Source organism: Balaenoptera borealis, assembly GCF_965194805.1.
Source record: "Balaenoptera borealis genome assembly, chromosome: 1".
NCBI lineage: Eukaryota > Metazoa > Chordata > Mammalia > Artiodactyla > Balaenopteridae > Balaenoptera > Balaenoptera borealis.
In genome coordinates this window covers 155,191,702-155,215,947 of record NC_138860.1, presented here as the reverse complement: position 1 = coordinate 155,215,947, position 24,246 = coordinate 155,191,702, and the positions used below count along the sequence as shown (strand labels likewise).

General features: G+C 37.0%; 1 protein-coding gene across 1 annotated transcript in view; it reads left to right on the top strand.

Moving 5' to 3' along the window:
* CMPK1 (cytidine/uridine monophosphate kinase 1) overlaps window positions 1-20,184 on the top strand; it is a 33,354-nt gene extending 13,170 nt beyond the window's left edge. The window contains exons 2-6 of the mRNA XM_082371939.1: window positions 12,340-12,486; window positions 16,216-16,368; window positions 17,616-17,692; window positions 17,938-18,034; window positions 19,099-20,184. Coding sequence (XP_082228065.1) covers window positions 12,340-12,486; window positions 16,216-16,368; window positions 17,616-17,692; window positions 17,938-18,034; window positions 19,099-19,140 — 516 coding nt within the window. The 3' untranslated portion in view covers window positions 19,141-20,184. The remainder of the gene's footprint in view (window positions 1-12,339; window positions 12,487-16,215; window positions 16,369-17,615; window positions 17,693-17,937; window positions 18,035-19,098) is intronic.
* Window positions 20,185-24,246: the final 4,062 nt, after the last annotated feature.

The following is a 24,246-nucleotide window of genomic DNA, read 5'->3' as shown; positions in this document are numbered from 1 at the left end:
GCACAGTGGTTGGGAATCCGCCTGCCAATGCAGGGGACACGGGTTCGAGCCCTGGTCTCGGAAGATCCTACATGCTGCGGAGCAACTAAGCCTGTGCACCACAGCTACTGAGCCTGCGCTCTAGAGCCCGGGAGCCACAACTACTGAAGCCCGTGTGCCACAACTACTGAAGCCCGCGTGCCTAGAGCCCATGCTCCGCAACAGGAGAAGCCACTGCAGTGAGAAGCCCACACACTGCAACGAAGAATAGCCCCCACTTGCCATACTAGAGAAAGCCCGCACGCAACAGTGAAGACCCAACACAGCCAAAAATTAATAAATAAATTTATTAAAAAGAAATAAAATTTAAAAAGCATAGAATTCAGTGTTTTTGGTATATTATGTTATTTATTTTTTTAACTTTGGTAAAATATATCGTGAAATTTACCATTTTAACCACTTTAAGTGTACAATTCAGTGGCATTAATTGCATTTACAACGTTTTGCGACCATCACCACGATTTCTAAAACTTTTTCATCAATTATTGGCAATAATTTCCCATTCTTCCCTTCCCCCAGCCCCTAGTAACCTCTAATCTACTTTTTGCCTCTGAATTTGCCTATTTTAGGTACTTCATGTAAGTGGAATCATACATTTGTCTTTTTTTTTTTATGGCTTATTTCACTTAGCATAGTGTTTTCAGGTTTCATCCATGTTAGCATGTATCAGAACTTCATTCCTTTTTATGGCTGAATAATATTTCGTTGTATGTATTTATTACATTTTGTTTATCCATTCATCTGTTGTTGGATAAGGGCTGCTTCCACCTTTCCGCTATTGTGAGTAATGCTGCAGTGAACACTGGCATACAAGCATCTGTTTGAGTCTTTTGGGTATAGAGCTAGGAGTGAAATTGCTGGATCATATAATAATTCTGACTTGTTGAGGAACTGCCAAACTCTTTTCCACAACAGCTGTACCATTTTACATTTCTGCCCGTGATGTGTGGTTTCTTTATCCTCACCAACACTTATCATTTTATGTTTGTTTGTTTGATTATAACCACCCTACAAGGTGTGCAGTGGTATCGCATTGTGGTTTTGATTTGCGTTTCCCTAATGACTAGTGCTATGAGCATCTTTCATGTCTCACATGTCCTTTTTTTTTTTTTTTTTTTAAATTACCATCCTGGAGGATGCACTGGCATCTCATTATGGTTTTGATTTGCATTTCCCTGATGACTAATAAGGAACTTTTCCATACTGGCCATCTGTATATCTTCTTTGGAGAAATGTCTGATTGATTGATCGATTGATTGATGTATGTATGTATGTATGTATGTATGGCTGTGTTGGGTCTTCGTTTCTGTGCGAGGGCTTTCTCTAGTTGCGGCAAGTGGGGGCCACTCTTCATCGCAGTGCGCGGGCCTCTCACTATCGCGGCCTCTCTTGTTGCGGAACACAGGCTCCAGACGCGCAGGCTCAGCAATTGTGGCTCACGGGCCTAGTCGCTCCGCGGCATGTGGGATCTTCCCAGACCAGGGCTCGAAGCCATGTCCCTTGCATTGGCAGGCAGATTCTCAACCACTGCGCCACCAGGGAATCCCCGAGAAATGTCTGTTTGAATCCTTTGTCCTTCTTTTTTCCCCCCCAGAATATTGCATTTAAAAAATTGTCTTTTGCAATTTTTAAAATTGGGTTATTAATCTTTTTATTGCTAAGTTGTAAAGTTTTAAAAATATATTTTTGGTACAAGTCCCTTATCCAGATATATGATTTGTAAATATTTTCTCCCATCCTGTGGGTTGTCTTTTCATTTTCTTGGTAGTGTCCTTGGAAGCACAGAAGTTTTAAATTTTGATGAGGTCTGATATCTTGCACTTTAGAACATACAGTATGCTTTCTCTTGCCTGTGGTGCAGAGATTAAAAGATTGATAAAGTGAGGCCAGAACTGTAAAAGAGGTATAACTGGTAAGTGTATTGTGCCTGGGACTGAGAGTTGAGGGTGGAAGAGAGAGGAGATAGTGGTAGATGGAAAGGAAGAGTGGGGGCAACAGATTCTTGTTACTTCCTTGACTGATTCCAGGGCATAATCGGGTCCAAGTTAAGTCAGGCTAGAGAGGTGGGAGAGGTTGCCCATTTTGCAAAATGGTTTCCAGCATTCTTCCTGTTGTGTAGTCATGGCAGGAAAGAAAGTTTTCCATAAAAATTTCCCATAAGCTTACCACTTTTTAGGACATTTCCTTTGTGTGAAGAAGTTAGATTCTAATCAAGAACCAGTAATCCCTTATGTCCTGTTCTACATTATATAAATGGGTACAGTTGTCTCTGGTCAACATTGAATCCCAGGCTGGGCTAGGATTTGATGGCTATACCATCAAAAATGTATATTCTTAGACTGACTTTAATTTTAGATTGAGAAAAATGTAATCATGAAGGTAAATTTTATACCAAAAAATTTTAGAAACATATACTATTTTTTAAAGCCAAATATTGATTTTCCTCACACTTTCTCCTATTAGCACAGGTTGATGGACTAAAAATGAAGATGATTCTTTGTTGTTTAAGCTAGATTAATTTTCTCTTTTTAAAAAAAAATCATGAGAGTGGTTGGCACAATAAAGTTCTGAAAGTGCTCCAAGGGGTCATTCTGGAGACTAGAAGTAGGGTGGGTACATTGTCTGTCATGGAGGTGTCATTTCCAGAACATCTTGCTTATAATTTTGAACTCTAGTGTCTAGAGTAAGGCTTCACTGAAATATGTTTCCTTTTAAACTTTTGCTGCTGTGCCTTTTGGATCCTCTCAACTGAGTGTGTCTCTAAATTTCCATCTGTTTCTAGGCTATAAAACTGGACTGTTTTCTGTCTCCTTCTATAACTCTTGACTTCGTGCCCATGCAGTGTGTTTCAGTGTTGCTATATTATACTTTTGTTTCTCCTTTGTTTAAGGAATGGATCACTTTCCAGAGAAATTTTTATCTAAACATTTGAATTGATTTTTGCTGCTATTCTCTACAGTGATTTAGTTTTAAATTTTAAATAAGTTTGTGATTGTGCAGGTACTGTTTTTCTTTTTTCTTGAACTTAGATAATGTTTTTTATGTAGGGATTTTTATTCCTAATGTGAGGCAGTTCATTTTGGTGTTCTCTTAGGATTTGATATTAATAAAACACTTAAATCAACAATCTTACTTTGTGATGCTGTATAAAAAAATAATAATAAATAAATTAAATTAAATTTTAAGAAAAACCAAGTCTTTGTGATATTTGCCATGTAGAGATGTGTGGATAGAATATATGCTTTTTTAAATTAAAAATTTAGTAAGTTTATATACATGTACATTGAGATTCAAACAATTCAAAAGTACATAAAGTAAAGAGTGAAAGTTCTCCTTAACCTTAGCCTACTCTTTTTTTTTTTTGGTTGCTTTGGGTCTTCATTGCTGTGCATGGGCTTTCTCTAGTTGCAGTGAGCAGGGGCTACTCTTCGTTGCAGTGCACAGGCTTCTCATTGCAGTGGCTTCTCTTGTTGTGGAGCACGGGCTCTAGGCGCGCAAGTTTCAGGAGTTGTGGCACACGGGCTCTACAGCACAGGCTCTGTAGTGGCGCACGGGCTTAGTTGCTCTGCCGCATGTGAGATCTTTCCGGACCAGGGATGGAACCCGTGTCCCCTGCATTGGCAGGCAGATTCTTAACCACTGCGCCGCCAGGGAAGTCCCAGCCTACTCTCCTTATGTAATCACCTACCAACGTTTTTGTGTGTGGCTCTCTGGTCCTCTTTTGATGTATTTATACACAGATAAAAATGCACGCACACAAACATTGCCTATTGTTATTTTTTTGCTTAACAGTATATCTTGGATAGCTTTCCATATCAGAACATGCAGATAGCTCAACTCCATTCATAATATATACAATAATCTTATTTAGCTATTCATATATTTTTGGACATTTAGATTTTCTGTTTACAGATGATGCTGACATAAACATTCATTACATATGTCTTCGTGCACATGTGCAACGATTTCAGTAGCACAGCTCCTAGAAATGGAATTACTGAGCCAAAGGGTATGCAAACTTAAATTTTGTTAAACTCTGCCAAATTGCCCTCTAAAAAGGCTGAACCAATTTACACTCCCACAAACTGTCAGGATGCTGGTTCTTCCCCACCCCCACCCTTGCCATAGCCAGATATAAGTCTTTATTTTAACCAATCTGATGGGTGAAAAATGAAATCACATTGCTTTAATTTGCATTTTCATGATTACCAGTAAGGTTGAGCATATGTTCTTTTCTCTGAATTGTTTTTTCTTTGCCCATTTTTGTATTGAGCTTTTTTCTTTGTTAGTAGGATCTCTTTGTGTATAATGTATATTACCCTGTCACCTTTGTATGGTGAAAATATTTTCTCCCAAGCTGTTGCTTGTCATTTGGTTGTATCTGTGATAAGTTTTTATTGTTTATGTGGTCAAACATAAATCTTAGCTGTTTTGGTTCTTGTTTTGGAGTGTCTTTCTCTATCTCAAGATTATCTTCCCCTGGTACTATCCTAGGGTTGTTTTTTGTTGTTTTTTTTGTTTTTGTTTTTTGCTTATATTGTGTTGTTTTAGAACTCTAATTTACCTGGAATTTAGTTTTGCATATGATATGATGCAAGAGTCTAATTTTTTTTCAGATGGGTAGCCGGTTGCATAGTATCATTTATTAAATAGTTCATCTTTTCCCCATTGATTTTTAGATGATGACTCTATCACTTATTGAATTCCCATTTATACTTGGGTCTGTTTCTGGACTCTGTTGAATTTCATTTTTCCGTTTGTCTATTTTTATACCAGTATCATGCTGTTTTAATTACTGTAGCTTTATAATATTTTATGCCACCTGGTAGGACAAGTTCCCATTTGTAGTTGTTAATATTATTTTCGAATTTGGTCATTCTCTCACATTTACCCTTCCTGATAAACTTGAGAATCAGCTCATCAAGTTTCATTAAAAAATAAATAATCCCAGGTGAAGTTTGATTGCGGATGCAATCAATTTATAGATTAATTTGTGGAAAATTTAAATATTTACAGTATCGAATGTTTCTATCCAGGAACATAGAATGCCTTCTTTTTATGATACTGATTTTAAGTGTTTCTAGTTTCTTCTTATAATTCTTACATATTAGTTTTAGATTTATCCCTAAATTTAAGTTTTTAGTACTGTTTTGAATAGGATTTTTTAAATTGAGGTACGGTTGACTTGAATAGGATCTTTTAAAATGTATATTTTCTAATTAGCCATTGCTAATTGTTTGGAAGGCTATTGATCTGTTTGTTTATAAGAAGATAGTAAGCAAGATAGATACATTCTTGTTCTCATAAAATTTTTAATGTACTCAAATACATCTGTGATGCCGATTTTTGGAGCCTGGGTGTTTGAGGGTATTTTCATAGTGAATTGCATTTTCATGTATCATATTTTCCTTGTTCTATAGTTATTCTTTGACTTCACTCCTTTATTGCTATGTAATTAGTAGTTTAGCCACTGATTATCTTGGACTTTGCTCCAGGAATAGCCTATATGAGTTAGTCTAACTCCTCCCTGACCCGTCTGAGTGCTCTCATAGTAGGTCTTGAATCTAGTAGCGTAGACCACGTTTTTAGGAGTATGTTCTTCATACTTCTAGTTTTAACAGCTAATAATGATATTTGGCTGTGGCTGATAGTGTAATGTAGTATAGATATGATTTCTGGTACTATAGATATTATTTCTGTTTTACAGATGAAGAAACTGAAATCTAAAAAAGGGTAAATAAATTTCCTAGAGTCACACTGGATTGTGACAGAGTTTAGTTATAAAACCTTATCTCAAATTATTAGTTCAGTGTTCTAAGTATGTGACTTCATGCAAGGTTCTTATGTTCTTCTGATCCTTGCTGAAGCCTATGTGTTTCTCTAAATGCATTTCTCCATTTGTTTGATAATGTTGCAGGTGCTCAAATTTTATGTTTGCATATGTTACTGAATTCAGAGTTTGTTATCCTTTGCACATTTTTCTCAAGTATTGATTGGTAAATCCAAATAAATTCTAGTTCTTAAAGAGAACCCAAGCTATTAAAATGTTGTGGTTATTTTGTAGTGAGGCTCTTTACAAATTGTATTCCCAAGTAGTTATATTTCTTAGGGTGACTTTCTTACTTTTGGTATTCCCTGGGTAAATGGTATTCTCGTTTTAATGTTACTTACCTTTTTTAAAAAAAATAAGTACAGTTGGTACTGTACTGCTTAGTGTTTAAGAAACCTCTCTTTCATAAAGTGAATAGAGGCTAGAGATTCGTTTGAGCGGTTTGATGTATATCCTCTGAGTGTTCTCACAGGAATCGAATTAACTGAATTCTAGGCTCTTAGACCACCTGCAGCAGTATTTGTGTTGTAGTGATATGAGTGTGTTGCTTGTAGGCTCTGCAGTGACTGTAAGAATTGATCATTTAATTAACAAGATGAGATGAGTGTTTCTTAAGATTAACAAGACCTCTGTGCCTATCCATTCATGTTGGAAATTTTCAAATTATTGCCTGTGAGCTCCTGGAATCCCTGGAGGCTTCTGGGCCTCATCTTCATCTTTGACTATTTTCCATCCCTTTCTGTTATAGGGAATGTGGATTGATTCAGAATGGCTGAGATGAATTAAAAGAAGTAAAAATACTGGAAATGACCAACTGGAATGAAATTGGAGTGTGAAAATTCCAATTCACAGTTGCTATAGGGGCCATTTGGTATGTAAAACAGATGCCAAAATCCTCAATATTCTGAGAAGTCTTCTGCAAAATGTTAGAGGGTTATTGAGGCCTTACACAAATGAGAAAACAGTCTATTTCATGGCTTCTAAATCACCCTTTCTTTTCTTATTTATTTATTTATTTTTGGCTGTGTTGGGTCTTCGTTTCTGTGTGAGGGCTTTCTCTAGTTGCGGCAAGCGGGGGTCACTCTTCATCGCGGTGCGCGGGCCTTTCACTGTCGCGGCCTTTCTTGTTGCGGGGCACGGGCTCCAGATGCGCAGGCTCAGTAGTTGTGGCTCACGGGCCTAGTTGCTCCGCGGCATGTGGGATCTTCCCAGACCAGGGCTCGAACCCGTGTCCCCTGCATTGGCAGGCAGATTCTCAACCACTGTGCCACCAGGGAAGCCCCTAAATCACCCCTTTCTTTAAGTTTTATTTATTGTTCTACCTTCTTGTCATTGCCTCTGAAGAATCACCTCTTCCCCAAGCAGACAGTGCTGGTAAAGACTGAATTCCTTAGGAAAAGTTAATGCAAATATGAAAAATTGACTTTATTAATTAATAGTAGGGCTCAAGTCACTGTAAATATGTAAGTCATTATTGCATCCTTTGTGAATATAACCTATTTATTTCCCCCAAATTAGCACATTGCCTGGCACTTTATAGGAACTTAATAAATATTTATGGATTTAAAATAAGTTCCATGTATTGCCTGAATTAAGGTTTTCTTACATGAAGAGCAAAACATTGAGGAAAATAAAATAGTGCTGTAATTGTCTGCAGTTGAATGGATTATATCCCTCCTCTTTTCTCCTTTGCAGGATATAAGCTTTTAAACTATCACTCTTTAATTAGAGAAAGAAATATGCTTCATGTTAATTTGGAGTCTGTCTGCTAAAGATTTTGCCTAAGAAAAGATTTAGCTTGTTTTATAACTTTCATAGTTTATAGTTAATATGTAGATTTGTAATTAAATAGGCATGGTCAAACGTGATGTACACATTTGGAAATACAATGAGGGCGGACTAAAAATGAGATTGGAAATCAGCTAGCAATTTAAGTCAGATATTATATTTAACCTTTCTCCCACTGTCTTCTTTCCTTCCTATACCTCCTTTCCTCCTTCCTTCCTCTTTTCCCTACCCCTTCCCTTTCTCTCTCTCCGTCCACTCCCGTTCCTCCCTCCTTCCCTCCCTCCCTTCCTTTCTTTCTTTCTTTCTAACCTCTGTAAAATGGTGATTATAAGAAAAATCCTTTTTCTAACACTCTGTGGGTAAAACTGGAAGGAACCCTAAACAGTTCACCAATTTTAAGCATCTGGGCACTGTACAGCAGTTCTTACAGTCAAAAGTAAGCTCTCCAAGACTGGCAGATAATGTTACTGGAAAGTGCTTATCAGACATCTCAGAGTAATCGGAAAAAGTTCTGTTGGAAATGCCTTTTGAAATAAATGATAGCCTTACATGAAGTGTTGCTGGGATGCTGTAAGCTCTAAAGCTATTGTTTGCAACAGTGCCAAACTGGTGAGTCTGGATGGCTCCGGATAGCATTTCCAGGTGTTATGCTGAAGGTGCATTGTTGACAGTACATAATCAGAATTAGATTTTTAAGGTTCACTAATCTTACAGGGAATGCAAAGTAACTTAGTCTTAGATGCTTCATAGATGTGTCAGCTATTTAAAGGACACCAATAGTTTTAATTCAGTTGCTTTAAAAATATATTTGTATCTGCTATCTCTGCTGTGTTCCCTCTATGTAGCTCAAGGCTCAGTAGCAGTCCAATGGCACTTTCTAATTGCCATACTCACAGGAGGAGGTGCCTGGCATGTGGATCTCCTCTGCCCCCAAGGACTTGCCATTTACGCATCATTTGTACCTTGAACTCTTTTTTTTGCTATTGTTTTGGTTTTGATTCTTTTTGTTGTTGTTTTTATTCACATAGAACGACATTACCTAAATTTAGAAAGGAAGAAAGAGAATTGCTAAGAAGGGAGAGAAGTTATCAAGATGATTTGAGATTTGATACCGTAAAATTGTCAACATTTGCTTAGTTGTAGTAACACAGTGCTGTTCTGTACTTGTTGAGAATATGGTGCATTTTTCCTCCCTCCAAATCTTAGTGTCTAATTCACAGAAGTTATTGAGTTGTTTTTCAACTTCTTAAAGGAGAAAATGAAAGTAAAAAAATTTAGACGGTTACTCTAAATGAATTGAATTTATACATTTGTCACTAGAAAACTACTATTTTTAGCTGAATAGTGGCTTGTAATTGTAGTTATTATAGTTTATAGTGTTTATAATTTGCTGTGGTTTAAATGTTGGTCGTAAGACTGTAATTAGTGACCCACTAGATTTTAATTGCTAGGAAATTTCAGAGAATGTGAAAAAGTTTGGGTTAAGCCTGGGAAATATCCATTCTTGCTTTCCTCAGAATTGGCATCAGTGACTACTTCATGACAGCAGAATGCTTTGAAAACGTGCTCTTTAAAGTTTAGCTATTATTAAATACCATAATAACTAGTGTGTAAGTGATAGTTGCTTTTTTGTTGTAGAAACTCTGTGGTAAGAGGAAAGCTTCAGCAAAATCCTTAAGAAAAATATAGTATAAAAAAGTAACTGGTAAATAGAGTATTTTAAAAAATGGAATGTGGATGAGAAGTAGAAAGACATATAGATTTGGCATGGTTATATTTATTTAAATTCCTTATCTCCTTGGACTTTGCAGATAAGGTGGTTTTCTGTGTAATTTTTAAAAAACATATCATTTGTACACTTCTACAATTTACAACTAGTCTCTCTTTTAAAAAAGTGATATGCCAAAACCCACTGTAATGTAATGTAAGCTTGGAAATTTGAGCTCTTCAATGTCAGGAAACAAACAGTGTGTGTACTAATTTCTAAATTACTAGCTGGGTTTCTAAATGTATACGTTGTTCATACAGCCAAGGCAATCTGTACAGAGCAATCTGTATTGTTGGTGTTTCACTGAGCGTTTGCCATTGTTCAGTACTGTTTGTCTCTGCATTTATTCAATATTACCATATGCTATAATCTCTAGACCAGATGAGAGCATCCAGCAAGCATAGACTTCCAAGCAGGAGCCAGAGTAAGCAGTGGAAAATGAAGCTGCTGTAAAATTTTGTGGACAGCCGTTGCAAAATGCTTTCTGAAAATTGTGCATAGTAAATGGGAAAGTAGGTCACATCTTGTTTTTTATAAAGTCTTTTCCATATCCATACCCGTCTTTCAAAAGTTTATACTTGGTGATAAAAGTAGGCATTTAAAAATGGTGTGGTGTGAAAATAATTTTAAAATAACAATTTAAATAAATAAGTACTTTTGTACTTATTTCCATTTTCTGTAAATGATGGGAATGTTTTTAAAAGCCTATTACAACAACTAAATACACTTTTGATCATTTCTTTTAATGCAAGGAGCTGTATGCCTAAGAGAGACATGAGTGATACTGTGGTTTTTGTTTATTCTCCTCAAACTTTATATCCAATTTTAGTCAGCAAATAAACTATTTAGTTTGTTTTTCTTTGCTGACTACCTTATTGTTGGCTTACTTTAGTAAACCAGAACAAGTTTAGCCAGCAATTTTTAGAGATAGAAAAGGAGTAAAGAATGGCTTCTGCAATCTAAAAAAAAAAAGAGAGAGAGAGAGAAAACTCACTGTAGCCTCAGTAATTGAGAGAGTTAAGTTTTGTAAAATGTGCAATTGAAACATTCTATTTTGGAAGGAGGGGTGGGAGTGTGGGCTGCCTCAAATCTTAACATTGAAATTAAAGATAAAATTTAAGTTATCAAATATTTATGGTACACTTACTATGAATGAGATAAAAACCCATTTAGGGAATCGTAAAAATTTGGGATTAGATGATTGTTTTAATTGAACATTGAATATAGATCTCAGTATCCTGATATTTGAGAGTAAAAATAATCTATTTTATTATTATGAAAATTATTATTATGAAAATAGATTTTATAGTTCTTTTGATTTAATAAAAGGGAACATGCTAGTTCATATGGAGGAAGAAGCTTTTCAGTATTCATAATTGTCTCTTAGATCCGTATTGTTTTCTCATTCCAACCACGGGGAAGTGGCAGAATAACACTATAACATCTTACGTGACTTAGTTCAACTATTACCCTATACCCTGACCTAATACATCATTTGTAAATCCTTAATAATAATGACCATCACAATTGTAATACTACTATACTCCTGACCTTTCACAGTATATTCATATCTGTTATCTCACTTAAGTCCTTTGATTGGTCTCTCTGTCAAAACCTTTAAAGCTGGACTTCCCTGGTGGCACAGTGGTCAAGAATCCGCCTGCCAGTGCAGGGGACACGAGTTCGAGCCCTGATCCGGGAAGTTCCCACATGCCTCGGAGCAACTAAGCCCATGCGCCGCAACTGCTGAGCCTGTGCTCTAGAGCCCATGAGCCACAACTACTGAGCCTGCGTGCCACAACTACTTAAGCCCGTGCGCTCTAGGGCCTGTGCTCTGCAACAGAGAGAAGCCACTGCAGTGAGAAGCCCACACACTGCAACAAAGAGTAGCCCCCACTCGCCACAACTAGAGAAAGCCCCACGCACAGCCATGTGAAGACCCAACACAGCCAAAAATAAATAAATAAATTTATTTAAAAAAAAAAAAACCTTTAAAGTGAATACATATATATACACACACGCATGTATGTAATAATATAAAAATGGTGTGTATATATAATATAAAAATGCTTCCAGATTATTTAAGATAAGTATCTTCATGATGGCAAGGAGGTAAATGGCTTTTATCTCCTACTACATGTCAGGCTCTTTGGTAGGCATTTTATATAAATACATTATCTCATTTAATCTTCACCACTGAATTATAAAATAGGTATCTATATTCCCATTTTACAGATGAGACCTCTGTAGTCACAACTAGAGAGGTAGGAAATGGACTTTTGAGAGTGGTAAAGAAGATACTGGTTTAGACGGAGAGACAGTGATATTCTAAGACACTATTTGATTATGTGTCCACTCTCCAGAGTGGTCAGGAAAGCTAATTTCATGGAGGGGTAGGACTTGTACTGTTTACTGAGAAAGGGAACAAAACAGAAGAATGGGGTTTGTGTAAGTGCTGATGAGTTCAGTTTAGATGTGTTGAGTTTAAGGAAGGGAAGATCTTATAGAAGGTGGGTACAGCCAACTGTGGTAAGATTTTGGGGGTTTTGCCTTGAATTATATAGATTTTTGTTAGACATTTCTTTGAACATTATTAATAACATTTAAACTTTGTGTTTGTGAAGGAATATGATGAGCTGTTAATGCCTTGAATAGTTAAATAAATTCCGGGTCGATTGCATGATTTGTGAACATTATAGCTACCATGTGCTACGTAGGTTAAGGATATTTTTTAAGCAAACTGGATTGTATGAAATCTCTTCAATTTTTCTTTATTATTTATTTATTCTATAAGCAAAGCTTGTTTATTATAGAAAAATTAGAATATAGAAGTTACCATGAAGGGAAACAAACAGTAGTCCTAACACTGGGTTGAATGTATTTTGATTTTTTTCCTATGTGTTTTTTCTTTCAGAAATATGGCTACACACACCTTTCTGCAGGAGAACTTCTTCGTGATGAAAGGAAGAACCCAGATTCACAGTATGGTGAACTCATTGAAAAGTACATTAAAGATGGAAAGATTGTGCCAGTTGAGATAACCATCAGTTTGTTGAGGAGGGTAAGGAGTGTGAATGCCAACCAGTTAAAACCAACAAGGAAATGAGAAATTAAATCTGCCCTCCCTTTGAGTAATGAAAAAAATCAGAGTATTGAATTTCTTGCTTGTGGAGGGTGGTCATGGTGTTTGAGAATGGCAGAACTGGAAATTCCACTTTCACCTGGGAAGAAATTGTACAGTAGGAAACATTCTCTACCTTGGTCTAGGATCAGCTACAACTGAACATTTATATGTGTACACTTGACCCTTCCCAGCATGCAGAGAATCCATCCTCCTTCCATTTCTATTTCTTTTTCCTCCTTTCCCTTTTCTGTTTTCTTCCAGACTTTGTCCCTCCCTCCCTCTTTCTTTCCCTCCCTCTCTCCCTCCCATGACCCTCCCATTGTTGCCATTCTCTCAGTCTTGATGTTTCCTTTTCTGGTGCATGCATCACCATCTTCAGTGTGAAATGCTGAGACTAACAGCTATCAAACTAAAATAGGTCCCATCTAAAAACAGATGCCTTGCATTTACATGATAACTCTCCACTATAGATTCTCAAGATTATAGTCATTAATAGATATTTTCACATATAAGAAATGTGAAGGAGAAATGGAAGAGTGGGAACAGCAAGAAATAGTTGAAGCCCAATGGAAAAGAGATACATGAGCTTCTGGTTGGAACCAGAGAAACTTGAAGAGTGGCTCATTCACACACATTCTTACCTCTTGTCTCAGAGAGTGGAGTAACCTGCTTCCATTCAGAGTAACTAAATCCTCTCTCCTTATTCTCTGGATTTAATGCCCTTTCTCCACTTTTATGCTTAATTGTGAAAGAGTAGTCTACATTTTTTACTTTTTCATTTTCTACTCTTCAGCTGTTTGCACTAAGACTCTATTTCCATCTTCATTGAAACTATTCTTGCTGATGTTACCAGTGATCTCTATCAAATCTAGGGGATATTTTCAGTCATTTTTCTTGTAGCCTTTAACTTCCTGTCTTTTTGAAACTCGTTCCTCCTTTGTTCTCTGTGACACCATTTCTCTTGATTCTCTTCCTCCTTCAGTGACTGCTATTTCTTAAGTCTCCTTTGATAACTCTTCTTCTTCTGCAAGTTTCTTAAACCATGATGCTTCTCGGGGTTTCATCCTTGGTTCTCCTCTTATTTTATACATTTCTTGCTGGATGTTGTTAGCCATATCCAAGGTTTTCACTGTGCTAATGATCCAAGAATCTATAACTCTAGCACAGACCTCTTTTTCTGAACTCCAGACCTATATTTCTTTTTTTTTTTTTTGGCTGCACTCCACAGCTTGGAGGATCTTGGTTCCCTGACCAAGGGTCGAACCTGCATCATCAGCAGTGAAAGCACGGAGTCCTAACCACTGGACTGCCAGGGAATTCCCCAGGCCTATATTTCTAACTATTAGGCATCCATCTGAATGTCTCACAAGTATCTCAAAATCAACATGTCCGAGTCTGACTGTATCATCTAAAATGTGATCACCCTTTATTTCCTATCCTGGTTAATGGTTCTACCATCTACCCAGCTGCCCAAGCCAGAAATCTGGGAGCCATCCTATATTTTCCACCTCTTCCTCACTTTCCCAAATCCACTCAGTGAGCAGATCCTTTCAATTATCTTTCTCTTTATCCTCTTCTATTTATTAATAGTTTTTTTCTCCTCTATTACTACTATCATCTTAGTTCAGATACTCTTTTTTTTTTTTTTTTTTTTTAGTAATATTGGGAAGAATGCAGACATTATGTTGGGAAATCAATCACTGAAATATATTTTTCATTTTTTATTTATTTATTTTTTGGCTACGTTGACTCTTCGTTGCTGTTTCCGGGCTTTCTCTAGTTGCGGCGAGCTGGGGCTGCTCTTCATTGTGGTGTGCGGGCTTCCCATTGCAATGGTTTCTCTTGTTGCGGAGCACAGGCTCTAGGCATGCGGGCTTCAGTAGTTGTGGCTCGCAGGCTCAGTAGTTGCAGCGCATGGGCTTAGTTGCTCCGCGGTATGTGAGATCTTCCCGGACCGGGGATCGAACCCGTGTCCCCTGCATTGGCAGGTGGATCCTTAACCACTGTGCCACCAGGGAAGTCCCAAGATCCTCTTTTTTTCTTATTTGGACCATCACTAGAGCCTTATCATTAGTCTTTTGCCTTTAATCCATCTTTGTCCCCTTCTAATTCATCCTTCATGGTGCAGTCAGTGATTTTTTTTTTCTAAAGGTGATGGGAGCATGTTCTTCTACTACTTAAAATTTCTCAGTGGTCCTGTATTGCTTGCAGAATAAAAACCAAATCCTTAGTGTGGTATAATAAGTTCTTCATTAATTTTGGCCCTACCTACTTTCTAGTCATTTCTCCTTCCACTCTCTACACGCATCCTAAGGTTCACCTTTACCAGCTTATTTCAGATTCATCAAAGCTGTTATGCTTCTTCATTTCTGAGCCTTTAACATCCAGTTGACACCATCTGGAGTACCTTGATCCCTGTCTGCCTGCCATTTCATTATTCAGAATTCAGCTCCTCTGCCACCTCTTTGGTAGAGCTCTTCCTGGCAGTTTCCCAGGTAGTTTGTGCTTGCTTCTTCGTTTTATCACAGCATCCTTGCATACCTCAGTATAGAACTTAGCACATTTACTTACACATATTTGTTACCCACTGGACTGTGAGCCCGCCAGGAGCCATGACCTTGCTCTTCATGTTCCCTGATGGTAGGCCTTGAATGAGTGTATGTTGAGTGAGTAGAATATTGATGTACCCCTTCAGATGTCTTCTACTACCATAATTGGGATAGAAATGCTATAGCAGGGGTCCAAAAGCATTCTGTGAAATTTTGTGAATATTGGAGAAGCTAGATGCTGGGTTAAAGCCAACCCTCAGATAAAGGAATTAGGGGTCCTGACAGCCATTGTTCTTCTTGAGGAACCAGGAAAGTCTGAGCACTGAGGGAACGGGATGTCGTTTTGCTTTAGAGTAGAGGCTCCTCTGGAGTTTGTCGAAGACATGCATCTGTGCTTATCTCATGGTGATTGATAGTGGTAAGGATTTGGAGATTCGAGATCTGCATCTCCCATTCACATATTTCCACATTCTACCTAAATTCAGACTTTGGAAGAGGATGGTGAAATGTGCAATTATTGCTGTCTTTCTGAATGTATTGTTTCCTTTGCTACCTGTGTTTTGGGGTGGCCAGTGGCATTTAGGTTTAAATTAGCTTCAGTTTAAAAAAAAAAAATAAAGACTATTGACTCCTACACTAATAATTAATGCTAGCAATCTCTTTATATATCCAAAGCTTCTTGCAGTTGGACTTGAATTATTGCAGAGAATCTGAGTACCTATAGAAGCAGCATACTTCCTACCATAGCAAAATGACTTGGGAAGAGGAAAGGGAAGGCAAGATAAGGGTCTCTATTGACTGGAGCAAAGATACTGGTTAATGCTTATTTTTCTCTTTTTGCTGTTTATAAGTTCATGAAAATAATATATGCTTAACTATAGAAAATTTTAAAACTACAGAAAAAAAAATTGTGTGTGTATGTGTATAAAATGGGGGATACATAACCATAACTCTACCAGCTTGAGGCAAACGTTATTTCCTTTAAGTCTTTTTTTTCCTATGCACCCTCCACGCTTATGATTTAAAGAATAATAATAAAACACACCCATATAGCTACCACTCTGCTTAAGAAATTGCATTAATGTAGTGTTGAACTTAAATCTTCCTTTTTCATTAGGAAATGGATCAGACAATGGCGGCCAATGCTCAGAAGAATAAATTCTTGATTGATGGGTTTCCAAGAAATCAAGACAACCTTCAAGGTTGGAACAAGACCATGGATGGGAAGGCTGATGTATCTTTCGTTTTGTTTTTTGACTGTAATAATGAGGTAATGAAAATCTTCATCTGCCTATATGGGCTTTAAACAGCTGATGGTCAACTGTTAGAGGAAAAGAAAGTGATTTGTTTCACTTACATTTACATTTTATATTGACAGCAGTATTTTTTGAATTGGTAAGTTGGATGCACAGAACAGCACTGTCTTAAGCTGTTTGGCATCAGCAATATTGTGGGCCTAAAATCTGCTTTATTTTCAAAATAACAAGAATTTGTGTTTTGTTTTGAGTTAAGAATTGACTCATACCATGTTAGGTAATGAAGCTGCATTGTTACTTCTTGAGTAGGCACTATTATCAGAGAGTATCTTGCCTTAGGATGTCGTTTACTGGAAAACAAACACACATTTCTGGGAAGTTGGGAAAACTTTCTACTTTAAAGAAACATGTATGATAGCCTGATTTGTCTTCTAAGAGTGAAATGAAAAAAAGCAGGAAAGCAGTCTTTTTCTTTCTGGTACTTCTAATAACATACCCAGACATACTTTTGAATAACTAAATGAATTTCTCGGTATCTTTTTTTTTTTTCCCGGAATCATTTAATTAAAAGGCCTGAGTCTGTATGACAGCTGTAATATAAACTTTATTAAATTAATGCCAACGGCCTGAAAGAATAAGAATCAGCAGTACTGCCTTGAAGGAAGTTGACTATTCTTAGGTTGAATTGCAAATGTGCCTGTGGTGGAGAGACTTGCTGCAGCCTTTGAGTTGTTTTAAAATGTAACTCTCTTTTTCCAACCCCCAAAAATATGTTTTCACTTATTCTTCAGAGTTAATTTTAGAATGTTACCACAGCTTTATAACTAAGGAATGTTTATTCACGATTAACAAGGGATACTTTATTCAAATGCAAATATGTTAACTCTTAAATATTTGGATATTTATGGAATTATCAAAAAGTAAGCAAAAATGGAACAAAGTTTGACGCATGTAATTCATACCTAATAATAATAGATGGAACCATACACATAGAGATCATCTCTTTATTGCGGTTTGAAAAAAAATACACAGGAAAAACTGAGTCATGAATGAATTCTTATTATGCTCTGTACTTATTTAACCTAGTTTATATAAATTGAACCACATGTTTCAACTTTGCATGTTGATTAATGAATTAAACACATTGGGTTTAATGCAGGGTTTTGTTGGTAATCTCCGAACTTTCTTCTCTTTTCAGGTTTAAAAGACTGGCAAATTCATATCTTTTTAAAAATAACTTTTTATATATTTCTCTTTTTAGATCTGTATTGAACGATGTCTTGAGAGGGGAAAGAGTAGTGGTAGAAGTGATGACAACAGAGAGAGCTTGGAAAAGAGGTACTTTGCAGTTTTTACACATTGCCACCACGTCTCAGTTTGGAACTTGAATAACAGATAAAACACGTGCCCCATTTTGGACCAGAAAAAGAAAATGTCATGCTTAAATATGTAGAATGGCTTGTCTAAAAAGCTGATAAGGGAGGGAGCCAACTGGGTTTTATTCTGTATTGTCCCCCGATCTGTCCTATAACAGAGGGGAGAGAAGTATGCTTAGAACTTTGCAATATTTGCTTCTGTTGCAGAATTCAAACCTATCTTCAGTCAACAAAGCCAATTATTGACTTATATGAAGAAATGGGGAAAGTTAAGAAAATAGATGCTTCTAAATCTGTTGATGAAGTGAGTATCCCTAGCCTGCCTAATAGTAAAGTAACAATGTGATTTGGGGCAGGGAGGGGAGCAATATGCAGGAGAAAAAGAAGTACCATGACAGATTATTTTGCTTTTCAAAACACTGGAGACTGAATGAAAAGCTAGGCTTTTTCTTCTTTTTTTAAATTGAAGTATGTATATTTTATCAATTTACAATATTGTGTTAGTTTCAGGTGTACTTCTTTTTGGATAGAGTCTAAAATGGGTTTTACAATTTCAGACTTGTTCTTTGTAAAAAGTGGGTGGTGTATTAATTCCAAACCTCTTTTCTCAAGCACTGGAAAATTGGCATTTTCAGAACTGTGATTTGGACCATGATCATTTTTTAAAAATCTGTAACATGAATAGCAAATCATCTAGCTGAAGAGCCCCAGGTTTCTTTCATCTCTTCCATCACAGAGCACGTAGCTCCAGAGGTACAGGGTTTCCACGACTCAATGCTTGCCTCTTCCTTCATGAAGCTTGCGTCTCTGTACTGTGGTTTGCGGACTTTCAGTGCCCAGCCACTACTAGTGTCTCTTAAATTCACCCAGTCTTTCCCTGATTCCCTGAATCATCTTCCCCTGGACCTTTTTTTTATCATATAGTCATTTTTGGTTTTTTATCCATGGTCCCTTCCTGTAGAGGTGAGGTAATTTTTGTTTTTTTATCCATGGTCCCTTCCTGTAGAGGTGAGGTAATACAGAAGACTTAGTGTTTTAGAATCAGAACTAGGAAGATAAGCCACTTCCATTTACTTTTACTTTTTATAATATTGGTAGCCTATCAAGAAGTTTGTTTTGTCCTAAAAGCACTAGTAAAATTGAAGCAACATGTTCATAATTTTATATTGAAGCAACACGTTCATAATTATTTACGGTTTTGTACTACTGTCTAAAGTAAAATAGATGAAACTAAGAAATTATAATGTGTTTTTTTAATAATCCATTTTGAAAATTCATGTAAAATTGACTTTTAACAGGAACTTAGCCATATGGTGTTTTAACAATATTTGCCTTTTAAATTATTATTATTATCTTTTTCCTTTACAGGTTTTTGATGAAGTTGTGAAGATTTTTGACAAAGAAGGCTAACTCTAAACCTGAAAGCATCCTTGAAATCATGCTTGAATATTGCTTTGATAGCTGCTATCACAACCCCTTTTTAAGGCAATTTTAATCTTTCATAATTACATCTCAGTTAATGGCTGGAAAGTATGTAGTAAGACAAATTAAATTTTTTATCTTCTTTTTTTTTTTTTTTTTTTTGGTCACAGGAATAGACTGAATTCGAGTCTAACTTCATCTTAGCTATGGTGCTCACAAAACAAAGAAGGGTGTTAGCTAGTTCTTTATTTTTATTCAAAAAGAATATCCCTTTTATAGTTTGTGCCTTCTGTGAGCGAAACTTTTTAGTATGTGTGTATATCCCTTTAGTAATTACAACATGTTTGGATTAGGGATTCCCCACGTCTTCTTTCTCTTGCAGGTTTTAAATTTCCAACCTGTTAAGTGAATTTATGGACCAAATTCTAAGGAACTTTTTGTGTAGTGAGTTCTTGGACAATGTGTTTGGTAAACTCATGAAATGAATTCCTAGAAGTATTTTAGTATTTATCAAATAGCTGACCATTTCCTATAGAAAGGTAAGAAAACTTAAGCTTTGTTTTACTACAATTTGTACAAAGTTGTTTGCAGGGCATAGTCTTTGCTTCCAGGGGCTGGGATGGGGGCACTGGGGGTTCAGAGCCTGGTGGAATTGTCAGCTTTATTCTGACATAAATCTGAGGGTAAGGGGCAAGGATCACATCTTAATGACATGTGTTCCTTTTGCTCTATTATATAATGTTATTAATGATTAAACTGATCTTAACAAAATTCCTAGTAGTGGAACCTTGAAATACATGTACTTAGTAGATTTATGGTAAAATGATTTGGTTAGTGTTTTAGTAAGACTTCAAAGTTTTTTTTGTTTGTTTTCTAGACTAAGCATAGGGTTAGTACAAAGCAGAAGAAATCTAATGGTTAAATTTCCCATTTGTATTTTATTTTCTTGAATACTTTTTTTCGTAGTTGTTTAAGAAGATTTAAAAATTGCACTTTGGTCAGAAAAATAATAAATTTATCTTACAAATGTTTGATTCCCTTCCTGGCTACTTTTATTCAGTAAATTCTTTTCTTGGCATCATGTTGAAGTATTAAAAGGTACAGAATTCTTAAAAAGATATAGAGTCCAAAGGAATTTTCTCTTAAATTCATTCTTCCTTTAAAAATCTCTGAAAAATTTTTCTCCTTATCTTTTTCTGCCATCACTAATGCAAAGTGGGATCCAAGGTTCTTAATGTGAGATTTATTAAAATTTTTCTCATTTTCAGCACTTATACTGTTTGGTATACAGGGTTAAATTGGGCAAGGAATTTTGACTTTGTATAATCAGATTTTATATTTAAAGTCACTGGGAATAGTGAGGACAATTTATGGATGTTCTTATATTGTAATAGATTTATTTATTTCTATGTGTGTTATGAAATTCACTTATTAGTGATGAATTTTCAACATACTTGCCATAGAAAACAAAGTATCCATAAGTACTGTAACATATTAGCCACTAAAATCTGTGCTAAGATTATCTTGGTTTCTTGGAAGAGATTGTAATGAATTCTTATCTAGTGATTTAATCTAGCCAATACTGAGGGATTTTACTGGTAGTGGTAGTTCAATCAAACAGCTGTAGTGTGAAGCAAGAGTAAAGACTACAATTTTGAGAACATTCCTACTCACATAAGTGAAGAAATCCATTGGATGGGGATCTAAATATTTATATTTATATTGTGAAAGCAAACTTAAGGTTTTTAAGAAGACTGCTGAGACTAGGTGCTTTGCTTCCTTTCATCAAATATCTTTCTGTGGCATTTGAGAGCAAAAACCCAGAAACATAGTAATTGCTAAATTACAAGGCTTTCCTTTTTGTTTGCTTTTTAAGTAGAAAAACATGTTGGCAATATTGAGTTTAGGAGTTGATTGAGTTACATCTGACTTCACTAGTTTTGGTCATTTCATTTATTAAAGATACAGTCATCAATGAGTTTTTGACTTTAAAGACCCCAATGGAAGGCTTGCTGTTTTTAAAAAATTAACTAACATTATTTTTATTCAGTGATGTTGGATGTGTATGAATTATCAGTATTTAGTGAGTAATCCCAATAAATTTTGTGCTATGGGCTTTGCTGTTTGCTGGTTCAGACTTCTATTCTCTCAAGCATACTGAAGATCAAGAAGTATCATATTTAACATGTGGGTCCTCACAGGGCAAAAGCAGAGTTCAGGATCCAAGAGAATTTTCCGCTCTGTGTATGATGTTTATGCATCTTGAATTAAGCAGAAAGCATGACTTTATCCTGTTCCTTAAAGAAGTAATCCAGATTGAGGCACAAGTAGCCCAATTCATTACTGGCCTGCAGCATTAATCGCTTGTCTCTTTGAGGGGGAAATTGGCAGCAGGCAATGTGCATCAGGATGCGGGGTTTTTTGTGGCCTTGTAGCTTTGTCCATGTAATTTAAGTGGTTGCCTGACATTCCAGTGGTCCCTGGAGATAATAGTGGTTGACAGTTTTGGCCAGACAAGGTCAGCATCTTTTCCCTGGAGGTTTGGTCCTTCATCTGCAAACATATACTAATTGCACAAGCCACAGTGCTACAAACACATACTCTGCCTTCCAAGAGTTTTCTATCTAAAACTAACACTCCGACGTGGACAGACCTTCAGATGTCTTCTGTTGGCTAACTTCAGTCATTTTTATATAGCTTATTGCGATTCTCCCTAGCCTTCCTGCATACTTCAGCTTAATTAAGTACTCCTTAATTCTAAGCAATTTTTTTTAAATGAAAGGAAGTTCATATATTGTGTACCAAAGGAAAAGGTAAAAATGGTCCTAATCACTTATCCCTTTATTCATCTCTGACTTCAGTGTAAGTACTCTCTTGGGTTCAAGTCTGCTTTCCTTTGAAGGGGTGTGGTTATTTTGATTGTGATGTTAATTCTGGACTTCAGCTAAATTCTGCAGGTCATCATCTTTCCTGTTCTGGGGAGAGCTGAAGGACTAAGTTGAATTTCTGGCTACCACCCTATGCCCTATGTCAGCCATACCAGCTCCAGGCTATCACCAGGGCTCAGACTTCTATGGGATCTCTTCCATCCCATTCATTCTTCAAAGAGGCTTTTCTTTCATGACTTTGTCCTTCTAAGACTCAGGCATAAGAGAAGCGGGCTTAATTATTTTGTACTGTTTAGTGAGACAGGTAATAAATCAGCATTTCTCTAGGTGGTGAGGTTCTTGCAGCCACAGAAAATTGTTTTTTATTTTGTGATACATTTTGAAGTAACTTTATGCAACTTCTTAGCACTGGTCTTTGATGCCCTAACCAACCAGAGGAAAAGCATCTGCAGAGGTGGGTTACTACATCCCAACCCTAATGGTAGATAACCCTAAGAAATATTAAGAGCTGTCTTCTACACAGTGAAATCAAGCAGTTAAGCAGCATACTACTACAGAATAGCAGATGTATTCTTGTTTGGTTGAGTAACCACATTTAAAAAGAGAATGTAAAATTTTTATAAAGCCATGTATGTGAACTTTGGGAACACACATATAGTTCCCTTTAGAAGGCTCCCTGGAAGAAATATGCTTTCGGTGGCAGCGTCTATGAAATTAAGGGGAAAAAATTGCTACAGTGGACTCAGGGTGGACTTCCAAGAAAACTCCTGAATTGGATAAGTTTCCCTGCTAGTTGGTAAATACTTACAGCCCTTTGAGGACTGTGGGTGGAACTGGCTGTCTCACAGCCACCTGGCTCCAAGGACTTCCTGAGCCAGAGGGGAAAGATGTTGAATCGGTCCAGCAGTTAGTACTGAAAAGCACAAAGCTCTTGTACGTGGCTCACCCTAGATTGTTTATTAGTTTTATAAAGAAGCATTTTCATAAGTGGCTCCAAAGCAGCTGCCAGAACTTGGCCAGAGTACCTATGAGCATTGCAAGGCTGCATCAAAGTGGCTTTGTCAAAATGTAAACCTCTTTTTTTTTTTTTTTTTTTAATTCTATTATTTAGTTTTGGCTGCATCAGGTCTTAGTTGTGGCACGCGGGATCTTCTTTGAGGCATGCAGGATCTTTTGTTGCGGTACGTGGGCTCTTCATTGCAGTGCGCGGGCTTCTCTCTAGATGTGGCATGCGGGTTTTCTCCTAGTTGTGGCGCGCAGGCTCCAGGGCGCGTGGGCTCTGTAGTCTGTGGCACGCAGGCTCTCTAGTTGAGGCGCGCGAGCTCAGTAGTTGTGGCACGTGGGCTTAGTTGCCCTGTGGCATGTGGGATCTTAGTTCCCTGACCAGAGATCAAACCCGCGTCCCCTGCATTGTAAGGCAGATTCTTTACCACTGGACCACCAGGAAGTCCCAGCCTCTTTTAAGTTATCAGGTAATGGGCGCAAAAGGCACAACTGTCATCCTATCCTCAACTGGGATGGTGGTCAAGATGAACACATTATTTACATTATTTAAGAGGAAAAATGCTAAAGTTTCATGGCTAACTTTTAGATTGAGTCAATATTCCCACATCAAAATGACCAAGTTAAAACAGCGGCATCAAAACCCTCTGGTGTTGGAACTTCCCCAGCAGTCCAGCGGTTAAGAATCCGTGCTTCCACTGCAGGGGGTACAAGTTCGATCCCAGATCTGGGAACTTAAGATTCCACGTGCTGCGTGGTGGGCCAAAAAGTAAAAAAAAAAATGAACACCTAGTGTCAAATTCTGTGTCAGAATGTCTCTGTCATATCCAATATCAAATGTGACTGAGCAGAGACTGTATCTGTATTCCTTCCTCTATTTAGGGCCTTTACTTAGGTCTGGATAAGTGCTATTTAGGGAAAGAAGGTAACTGCTGACTTGAGGCTACTGCTGGTACTGTGTACTAATGGAAGATTCAGAAATTTAGGGGATGGGATGGGATGAGGGTAGGGAGAATAAAATCATTTGTACAGAGAAGCAAGAGCTGGTTGAGCCCAGTTCTACTTCATACATGATGGGTTTCAGGTGTTAGGTGATGTCCTTAACACCCTCTATCTTTATTTATCCTGTGGTTTGAGTAATTTCATGGATATTTCTGAGTATAGGTTGTGTATTTGACTTAGGAAAGGAGCTATTTAATTTACA